The sequence below is a fragment of the Ipomoea triloba genome, chromosome 15, assembly GCF_003576645.1.
Source record: "Ipomoea triloba cultivar NCNSP0323 chromosome 15, ASM357664v1".
Taxonomy (NCBI): domain Eukaryota; kingdom Viridiplantae; phylum Streptophyta; class Magnoliopsida; order Solanales; family Convolvulaceae; genus Ipomoea; species Ipomoea triloba.
This window is the reverse complement of record NC_044930.1, coordinates 11,136,928-11,148,346: the sequence shown is the minus strand read 5'-3', so window position 1 is coordinate 11,148,346 and position 11,419 is coordinate 11,136,928. Positions and strand designations below refer to the sequence as shown.

Genomic DNA, 11,419 nt, shown 5'->3' with positions numbered 1-11,419 from the left:
ATATATATATATATATATATATATATATATATATATATATATATATATATATATATATATATATATATATATATATATATATATATATATATATATATATATATATATATATATAGTTAAGATCATATGAGATCACTTGTTTAGGTAAGATCGTGAGATCAGATCTTGTACATCCATGTAATAATTTAATGATCTAGATTGATTTAAGATTCTAAATTGAAGTGTGTGCGAACAGTGATAAAATGTGTGTGAATGGTGATTAAGTGTGTGCGAACGGTGATTAAATATGTGCAAACGGTGATTAAATGTGTGCGAACGGGGTGAGTGTGTCAAACAATCTAGACCATTAAAATTTTGTAGATTGATGTACAAGATTTGATCTCAAAATTTTTTAATGGTCTAGATTGATTAAGATTCCAAGTTGAAGTGTGTGGGAACGGTGATTAAATGTGTGCGAACGAAGTGTGTGTCAATCAATCTAGACCATTAAAAAATATTACATGGATGCACATGATCTGATCTCACGATCTTACCTAAACAGGTAATCTCATTGGAACCCTACCATATATATATATATATATGGATGAGTTAAGGTGCGGTCATGCGGTTAATATGAGTCGTCGATTAAATATAGATCAATGGCTCAAATCATTGAAATTTTTTTAAAAAAAAAAAAAAAGAAAAAAGAAACACCCGTAAACTTATGCTCAATTCTATACTCAATCTTGTACTCTTTTCTTTACTCAATCTTGTACTCTTTCTGTGTTACTTTCTTTCACCATAAGCATACACATCATGCATCTTAAGCATACAAATCAAGCACCTTAAGAAGGAAAACCACGCACCTAAAGCCTTAGGCTAACGCACCTTAAGCACACAAACCACACATCTTAAGAAGGAAAATCACGCACCTTAAGAAGAAAAAACACGCACCTTAAGTTTCAACAACTACCCACCTTAAGCAAAAAAAACGACGCACCTTAAGCAAAAAAATCACACACCTTAAGCCAAACAATCACACACCTTAAGTTTCAAGAACTACTCACCTTATGCACACAATCCACGCACCTTAAGCACAAAAATACGCACCTTAAGAAGGAAATAACGCACCTTAAATTTTGATCTAAGTGCAAAAATTACCAAATTGCCACCGCGTTTTTTTTTTTAATTTTGGTAATCTTGGACGTTTATTTAAGCAAGATTCATGGCATATATATATATATATATATATATATATATACATATATATATATATATATACATATATATATATATATACATATATAGGATCGCGTTCAGGTGCGTACTGGCCGCCCAGGAGAAAACTGCGGACGAATCACAGCGCGCCATGTGTCCGGAATGTAGTTGCAACTAACGTTATAACTAGGTGCACGTCATGTTATAACTAGGTGCACATAAGTGCACCCAGGTGCATAAATGTTAACAAGGTAAATTACTTGCACCTGCAAGTAAAAATAGGTGCACACGTGCACGTAAAATGTATTACAAGTGCAAATAAATTGTACAATGAGGATCAATACTAAGTGCACCTAATGTTATAATTAGGTGCACCTATTGCTATAACTAGGTGCACATAGGTTGCAATAGGTGCACCTATTGCTATAACTAGGTGCACATAGGTTGCAACCAGGTGCATGAATGCTATAACTAGGTGCACATAGGTTGCAACCAGGTGCATGAATGTTATAACTAGGTGCACATAGGTTGCAACCAGGTGCATGAATGTTAACAAAATAAATTACTTGCACAAGTGCAAGTAAAATGTATTGCAGATGCAAGTAGGTGCAAGTGAATTGTACAGTGAGCATCAATACTAAGTGCACCTAATGTTATAACTAGGTGCACCTAATGTTATAACTAGGTGCAACCTATGTTATAACTAGGTGCACCTACGTTGCACCTAGGTGCATGAATATTAACAAGGTAAATTACTTGCATTTGTAAGTGAAAGTATTTGCGAAAATAGGTGCATGAATATTAATAAGGTAAATTACTTGCATTTGTAAGTGAAAGTATTTGCGAAAATAGGTGCATGAATATTAATAAGGTAAATTACTTGCATTTGTAAGTAAAAATAGATGCGAAAATAGGTGCACTTGTAAGTGAAACTAGGTGCACTTTTAAGTGAAACTAGGTGCACTTGTAAGTGAAACTAGATGCACCAAAGTTTCAGTTATTTACGAAAATGCCACCGCGTCATTTTTTTAAAATTGCATCTGATTCGTTGATCTGGACACATGGACGGCTGTGGAGCGTTCTCATTTCCTACCTGGGCGAGAATTCGCACCAGAGTGCAACCCTACATATATATATATATATATATATATATATATATATATATATATATATATATATATATATATATATATATAACATTTATTCCTAAATATTAAACAATATTACTTTTTTATATAGGTATTGATGTAATAGATCATGTTAATTTTTATTTCTAATTTTTTACAATTTTTTTGAGACTAAAACACGACATGACTGTGTTCAACATTCGTTCCTGGCATAAGATAGGTGGGTGTCACCCTTTGAACATTCTCTTGTGAAAATATATTTACTCTACTGGCTATCTAGTAGAACGCGATGCATTTGAACCATATTTCCATTTGCGTAAGCGATGCCATATCTCAAGCAGGAACCTCCCACACACTTTTGTTATGTTCTGCAAGAGTTTTTAAAAAATTGTGGACAATAAATTCTCCTTTGAAGTGAACCTACCTCTCTCTCACATTGGTGATTCTTTTCCAAGTATTCCAAATACTCACTCATGTCAATCAATATTTTGAATCATTAAAGCATATAAAGATGCTAGCCTCGTGCGGGAGTCACAGTTCAATGAGGACTAAGGAGTGGTTATGAGTTTGAGATTTCCACAGTGACACACACTTCGTTTCATAATTTATTTCTTTACGATCATCTTTGGAATTTGGAATGACATTTGAATTGGATATCTCATATCTTTGTATTTTTGTAAACTATGAAGTATCAACGTAATTGTAAATTTGTAAATTATTTCATTGTGTATGCTTGTAGTTGTAGTTGTAAGTTGTATGCTTGTAAAGTTGTAGACTTGTAGTTGTAAATTGGATAGAGGCATAAGCTAATTGTTGAATAGCTAGGAATTTAATTTCAAAATTCATAATTTCTATTTTTTGTTTTTTTTTTCAAAATCTGATATATCTAAAAGAATTAAAGAAATCCGACAGGTTCACTTATTAAAACTCTGACGGATTAAACAAAAAATTTAAGGGAAGAAAAAAGAAGAGAAAAACATTAGCATTGATTATAATCGATACAAACTGCCTTCAATGACAAACGCTTAAAGTAAGCAAGAAAATTTTCTATAGGCACAAACAAAGTGAGTTCATAAATGATGTGCGCAAATCTGGAGGGTGTGATTGAGTGACAAGAGACTTATTTATTTTTAACCAAAGGTCAAAGATTCGACCTTTAGCATTGGGTATGGAGAATCTTTAAATAACCAAGCCAGCTGTCCCACCTAAAGAAAAAACACCGACACAATATCTTTTTGTTTTTAAATTTCTAATTTTAGAGATGTTAATTCTTGTGCTCACTTGTTAACTAGTCTTTTGTTTTTGAATTTCTAATTAAGTTGATTTAGAGATGTCAATTCTTGTGCTAACTTGCTAACTAGTTGACAACTTAGAGCTTGGTGCATATTGCAGTGCGCTCCGTCCACGGATTATTAGTCTTTTCCTTTGTTTTTGTTTTGGTATCCCCACTTATGTTCTTAAAAAAAAAAAAAAAAACTTAATTAGAGCTTGGTGTTCATATTTTGACACCCCACCCAGTACGGCCAATGTTATAAGATAAGAATTATTTGACCTAAATTTTTGAAATTTGCTCTATTTTTTTCTATTTTTGTTTTTCTTAGTATATTAAAAATGAGGTGATAATCAAAATGAATTTTGATCCAACAAACTTGAATAAACAACTTTGTTAATTGTGAGCAAGATGTTAAGAAATTCTGTGATTTTAAAATTTTGAAGATAGCGCATTTGTTTTTTTTTTTTTTTTGTACATTACTACTGATGTTAGCATATCCATGAGTTTTTGAATCACACTTGTGGGAGACTATCTCACTGATCCTTATTCGCAAGATGGGTCAGGTTGAATCAATATGAAAATATAATACTTATATTGACAAACGTAATCTAATCAGGATTAAAGTGTTTGTTACTTATAAGAGAATGTATAATATTTTGAGAAAAAATGTAATACTTTTATATTTGTATGTAAAAGTATTACATTTTTCATAAAAAAATATTACACTTTCTCTTATAAATAATGTTGGCAAGTATTTATTACTTACGTAATACTTATGAGGAAAAAAGTAAATCAAAATGTAAAAGTATTACATTTTTTCTTCAAAAGTATTACATTATTTTATAAGTAATAAACACTTGATTTTTTATTAGTATTACATTTTTTAGTATAAGTATTACATTTTTATATTGATCCAACTCGTCTTGAATAAGGATCCATAAGATAGTTTTACACAAATTTTTAGTCGAATTTTTAATATGAACAAAAGTGAGTTAAGAAAGTAAGAAGCCTGTTTTCAAAAAAAAAAAAAAAAAACGTAAGAAGCCAATGATAATATTGCACATGGGTGAAGCTTACAGTTGCAGTAAAAAGGTTTTACAGTTTCCAGTAAATGCCTAGCCAATGAAACAAACCAGCAATGACAGCCCAGAACAATATCTCTGCAAATATTACATACATCAAAGTTCCCACTCTTTTTGAATGCCATACTCCAATAAACACATGTTTCTGGATCCAATACACCTACAAAAATTCAAGCTTGGTTTCAGTCAAGTTAGATGATATATAGGAGTGTATTAGGACTTTATATTTTATCAGTTTTAGGATTCATACTCCTATCTTTGTAAACTCTACTTTTACTAGTCCTGCTCTAGCTAAGACTACAATACATTTCTTCCTGTACTTTGTTAATACGATTGATCAATAATAAAAACTCTCTGTAGACATTATTATTCTACATACCAGTGTGTTGTGAGGATCATCATAGTACCAGCCATTGATAAAACCTGCAAAAATGCCTTCAGCTGCCATGACATAAACCAACATTGCATTCATCCCAATCCATTCCAGTGGCATAAACACATATCTGAGCTTCCCAATGTCAACCTGCACAAGGAATTTAGCTAGGTAACTTTCTGTTTCCAATTTCACAACTTTAACAATGAACTTTGATGCAATGGCTTACCAGAATGTAGAAGGCTGAGAACACCAATGCGGCGGCTCCAGATGTCACACAGACATAGCTCAAAGTGTAGAGTTGCTTGTTTAGGGGAATGGCTGCAGCCAAAGAAACAGGGTATGTAAGGAATGAAAGAAATTCTGTGTTTCAGAAGCTTTGATATGATCTTTACCATTTGTGAAATGAAGGATGATTCCTAAAAGCAGAAGGGCAAGTCCCATGGCAATCCAATGCAAAAGTCGAGAAGAATGATCCTGACACTCAAAAAACACTATTGTTAGAACCAAACGTCTTCATAACTTGTAACGAATGTGCAACTTTATTTCGAGTTTACTCTTATTGGGACTTAAAAGGACCAGGCTCTAATACCACTTGTTAGGATAAGCGCTTACTTTTCGAGGTACAGGGTGCTGGGACTTGGCCATTTAGGCCTCTGCCCAACAATCCCCTAACGACCTGGTGCTGGACTTTGGCCCTTCACCGGCCTCTACCCAACAACTATAATGATATGATGGATTATGTGATAGAAACAATTAATAGTAATTACATGCATAGCAGTTGCAGATCTAACCTTGAAATGGATAAGAACATGTCCAAAATGAACTCCAATAACAGTAGAGAGGATAGCAGAAATTGAGCTGTAATCATAATCATATCAGACATGGAACATATATATATATGATCTAACAGTACCATAGTACTCGACTGAACACGAATTATATTCCACAAGGGATATATATATATGATCCTACCTCAGTATTCCTTCTGGTTCAAAAGGCGCCCAACACCACGACGGGGCATCATTTCTGAAAGGACCCTCGTATGGAGAACTCTTCGTGCAAGCCTACAGTTAGTTCTTCAATCAGAACTCAAACTTGCAGATCAATACTTCAATTTGGTATCAGAGTCAATCCCATTATATGGCTTAGGCTCATAGTTCAAATGGAGCAGATGGTTCAGTTAAAAGAACGACAAATGAATCACCTTAGATCTCTTCCAGGCCGGATGTGGATACATGTGATTGATTCCTAGCACTTGTCTGTCAACATAACCCACTGCATTACAGGGAGGATCCAGTTTCCCTCGGACATTGCAAGATACCTGAAAACCAACAATTTTTAACATAATTTTCTGTCCGAGGAATTTAAGGAAAACTAAGACTTACTACTCACAGTTAAGATCTTCCCAAAGTCAGGGCTGTCTGTATTTTCCACAAGGAATTGCCAGTCAGGAACATAAGTTCCATACAATGTTGCCAAGTAAACCACTAAAACACAACCTCCAACCACCCTGCACTATATTAAACTTAGTTTTGCAATCCTAGTATAGGCATACCAAAGCACCAAACAATCCAATCAAGGAGACTGCAGATTAAAGTCAGATAGATTCACCACTGTCGATAGTATAGCTTAAATATGGAGAATCGTTCCCGGGATAGAACCTTAGCCTGGGATTTTTGCATTGAAATCTCTACCATTGCCACCACAAAATAAGCAAGAGCAATCCTCTAGAAAATGGCATTAAAGTAAAGCCTCATTATGCATCCATGCATAAGAACAACAAGAGAGAAAAATCCAAATAAAAATAAAAATAAAATAAAATAAAGGAATGAAAGTTCACTACCTGGAGAATGCCACACCACCTTATCCTTTTCATGTCCACACCATACGTTAGCTTGTCAGGGGCATGTGAATAGCCTCCTTCACAGTTGAAAAAACTGCTATTAGAAATGCAACCATGGCAAATCATCAGGAAATAACATCTCCCACCCCCCGCAGGGCCTTAACTGCACAGTTTAACCTGGCTCTGATACCACTTGTTAGATCAAGCACTTACCACTATCCAAAAGTTATAGCTTGTAACAAAGACGCAATTTTATTTCCTTATATTGCCATATTTTTTAGAGACAGGGTGCTGGACTTGGCACTTCGGACCTCCGCCCAGCAATTCCCTAACCACCTAGTGCTGGACACGCCACTTGGCCCTTTACTAGCCTCCACCCAACACCTTTAGCCATGCCGGAATTGTTTTGACTAAACAATTTCCTTCCCAATATAAACTAAACAAGAAAAGGCATAAGTAGGTTTAGGTTGACTCTACACAAATTAAAGAGCTAACCAACCTTGTAATAGGAGTCCCCAAAATAGAAGTTTTAGGGTCCTTAAGATAACCTTTCTGATAGCCACTAACTTTTCTGGTATTCTCTGCACATTAGGACAAACAATAACTACCATAATTCTGAATTAAGCTGCAATTTGATTAGGCATTGAAGGGCAGGCAAATAAGAGAAGAGATCAAACCTTGAGAGCAAGTGCAATAGCCATTCCCACAATAAACAGAAAGAATGGCATCACAAAATCAGCAAGATTGCAGCCATTCCATGGCGCATGCCCTATCACTGGCCACTCTCCTCCGGCATCATCAACCAACACCATCAACTGATGAAACACTCCACAGCTTAGTTCTCATCAGAATATGTAACCAAATAGACAATGGTTCTATTTGGTAAAATAGTTAGCTTATCAATTAATTTTGTCTTATTTGACCATTGTTTGACTTGGTTAAAAAATCAATATAAGTGTTTAATTAATCAGCTTTTTGTAATTCTAAAATACTAAAAATTAAAAAGTTGCTAAAATTCCAAAATGCTAAAATGCAAAGAAACTTTTTCAATTAACTTTTGGGATAAAGTACAAATAAACCATTGTACTATTTGGAAAAAAGCAATTAGGCCATCGAACTCAAATAACCTCCAAATAAGCCATTGAACTTGGTAAAAAAGAGCAATTAAACCACTAAACCCGTAAAAAAAGAGCAATTAACATTTTTAACAAGTTAACTTCAGATTAAAGTACAAATAAGCCACTAAACTATGTAGGAAACATCAACTAAGCCATCAAACTCAAATAACTCCCAAATAAGTCACTTTTTTCGTTAATTTCATTTTTTGCCTTAAATTTATAGGTGACATTTCAGTTTTAGTCATTTTTTATCTGAACATCCTTATTTATTTTTTTCCTTTTTTTTTAAAGAGTTATGGCCAAATATTTATTTAAACAAATAAAAAATATTTAAAAAAATTTTAAAAAAAATTAATTTGCCCCTGGGCAAATTGCGAACTAATTCGCCCAAGGGACTAATATAAATAAAAGAAAAGTAAAAAAAAATAAAATTAAAACTAGTCCCTGGGCGAATTGCAAATCAATTTTTTTTTAATTTCTTAATTTTTTTATTTGAATGAATAAATATTTGGCCCATAACTCATAAAAAAAAAAATAATAAGGATGTTCGAATAAAAAAAATGACTAAAACTGAAATGTTACTTATAAATTTAAGTCAAAAAAATGAAATTAACTTGTAAAAAAAAAAGTAAAAAAAAAAAGTGACTTATTTGAGAGTTATTTGAGTTTGATGGCTTAATTGATGTTTCCTAAATAGTTCAGTGGCTTATTTGTATTTTAACCTGAAGCCATCGTACTTTTTGGCTTATTTGTATTCTTTACCAAGTTCAATGGCTTATTTGGGTGTTTTTTGAGTTCGATGGTCTAATTGCTATTTCCCAAATAGTACGATGGCTTATTTGTACTTTATCCCTTAACTTTTTGAGAAAAGAAATTATACCAAACAGCTATTAGCTAATAACTAATTTACCAGACACTTTTCTACAATCAACTAATATTATCAACTAGTTATACCTTCTAACTCAATCAGCTAACAGTCATTTAATAGACATGGCCAATATATAATAAAACCCCAAGTTTAACACAGCAAAAGTGATTTTTAGACCAACTTTGGCCGACTTCAAAGTAACCATGTTGGGCAGAGGCCGTGAAGAGTCAAGTCCAACATTAAGTGGTTAGGAAATTGTTGAATGAAAGGTATGTCTAACACCTGCCCCTAAAAAATGTGACTGCATTTAAAGGCTTGCAAGTTAAAGTACGGCAAGTGCTGGGAGATAGGAATTGTTGGGCAGAGACTGATGAAGGGACAAGTCCAACACTAGATGGGTAAGAGATTGTTGGGTCAACCGCAATAAGTTAGCTCTACCTTTTTGTTGAGTGACAAGTGTTTGATCTAAAAAACCAAATCCTAGTTTCTATCAATTCATAAGATTTATATATTTTCAGTGTCTCCTATATATGTAGTCTACATACCGCAACAGTGAGGCCTCGAAAGATATCCAGAGAAGCCACGCGCTTCGTCTTCTGAGGCGGCGGCGTTTCTTCTTTCTCCATTTCTGGTGCTTCAACATTCTTCATCTCTTCTTTTATATCAGCCATCGCCAACAATACTTAGTTTCTAGCTTGAGATGGAACCAAGTATGATATCTATCTAATCTAACTTTGAAATGAAAAGAGGTTCAGAGAAGACAGTGTTTGGATAAAACTGTAATAATTAGACAAAAAGCTGGAATACAACGTTGTCACTAAACAGAAAGTAGTTTTTTTTTTTTTGCAACAAAACTGGAAGTAGTTCTGCTTTCGCTGTTATCATGTTTGTCGGGTTTCTTTTTTTTTTTTTTGCAAACTGTTTGTCGGGTTTCTAAGATAGCGTGATTGTTTTGAATTCATTGTACGGCTAATAATTGTTGGGTCTTATTAGCAATTGAGTACTATACGTTTGAGCAATGATTAAATATTTATTTATTTACCAAAAAAAAATTATTAAATATTTAAATTAAATAATGACATACAAACATATCATACCAATCACTTTCACATTTGTGTTCCCACTCTTAGGAATATTACTGTATAGTTTAAAGCAATCACATTTGTAGATTTTAGGAGGTTTTTGTCCGAAGTAAAAATTTAGATGGAGTTTTTCCACTAATAGGAAAAGGTATTTTTTTTTCTTCAAATTTTACTCCTACAAAACACAATTTTTGTGGGGTCTATTTATTGGGGAAAGGAAACAAAACTAATGCCATTAATGCGCATGAAGAGAATATCCACGCCTTGGTGCGTGCAGTGCATGTGACAGTTGGGTGCATAAATCACTGCACATTTCCTTTTCTTGAAAAAAAAAATTGTTTTAGAATTTTATTTTAGGGAAAAGGTTCAAATAAACCCTTAAACAATATATTAAAAGTCAATTAGACCCCCTAAACATTTAAAAAGTACAATTAGGCACTTTAACATGTTAAATTGGGACAAAGAAGCCCAAAAACCTGGTTATTGAAAGTCATTTAATGTTTAGGTGGAAAATCTGGCGATTGGCGACGGTAGAACCGTCGCTGGACTTCGGCGAAAGATGGCCAAAAACTGGTCGCCTTCCACCATAGAAGGCGACCACTGGTTGCCTTCTACCAGAGGAAGGCGCCTTCCATGGGATTTGGTCGCCTTCCGTCAGAGAATCATCGCCGAGCGCCGGATTTTCTGTCTGAACATTAAATGACTTGCTATTGCAAGTCATTTACCAGTTTTTGGGTTTCTTTGCCCTAATTTAACATGTTAAAGGGTCTAATTGTCTTTTTTAAATATTTAGGGGCCTAATTGACTTTTTAGGTATTGTTTAGGAACTTATTTGTCTCTTTTCCCTTTATTTTATTATTTTTCTCTCTCTCCTTTTTTATCTTCTCTCATCTTTTTTGAGTCCTACGATCCTACTTGACCTGAAAATACTAGCCAAAAAAAACTCTACTATTGTGCTTGTCTTAATTCTAATTTAAAAAAATAAAATAAAAAATTGAACTTACTTTCATAAACTAAACCACAAAGGGACGTCATTCCTTGAGGACCCGCTTGACGGGATTGTTGATCTCTTAGCTCATGACGCAAGAGATGTGCCAACAAGGAGAATCATATAATTTGGGGCGATACGTCCCTCCTGAGTACCACAAAAACAAAAAACAAAAAAAACCACAAAAGATGAAAATTAAAATTACTTTTTTTTTTCAAAATGGTTTATTACAATCATGCCCGCTTATTTCACCACCACTTATTTACCCATAATTAGAAATAATTAATCATGTATTGATTGTTTAGAATTTGTCAATTTGCAAGCTTACCGCATTATAAATTGAAAATTTTCGCCAATCAATGCTTTAGTATTGTTATATATTTTCAAGAAGGGATAGAAATGGAGTCGCTCCAATCAAATTAATTGAATCGTTGATTTGATAAACATAAAATTTCAAGTAACTCA

At 33.6% G+C, this 11,419-nt stretch overlaps 1 protein-coding gene across 1 annotated transcript; it reads right to left on the bottom strand.

Moving 5' to 3' along the window:
- Positions 1-4,628: 4,628 nt before the first annotated feature.
- LOC116005480 (heparan-alpha-glucosaminide N-acetyltransferase) lies at positions 4,629-9,723 on the bottom strand. The gene is made up of 13 exons (XM_031245682.1): positions 9,430-9,723; positions 7,576-7,713; positions 7,398-7,479; positions 6,899-6,975; positions 6,667-6,782; positions 6,448-6,565; positions 6,260-6,376; positions 6,028-6,119; positions 5,847-5,913; positions 5,448-5,529; positions 5,282-5,373; positions 5,059-5,202; positions 4,629-4,839 (listed from the first exon to the last, which is right to left on the bottom strand). The coding sequence occupies exons 1-13, from the start codon at positions 9,553-9,555 to the stop codon at positions 4,693-4,695; spliced, it is 1,398 nt and encodes a 465-aa protein (XP_031101542.1). The 5' UTR covers positions 9,556-9,723; the 3' UTR covers positions 4,629-4,692.
- Positions 9,724-11,419: the final 1,696 nt, after the last annotated feature.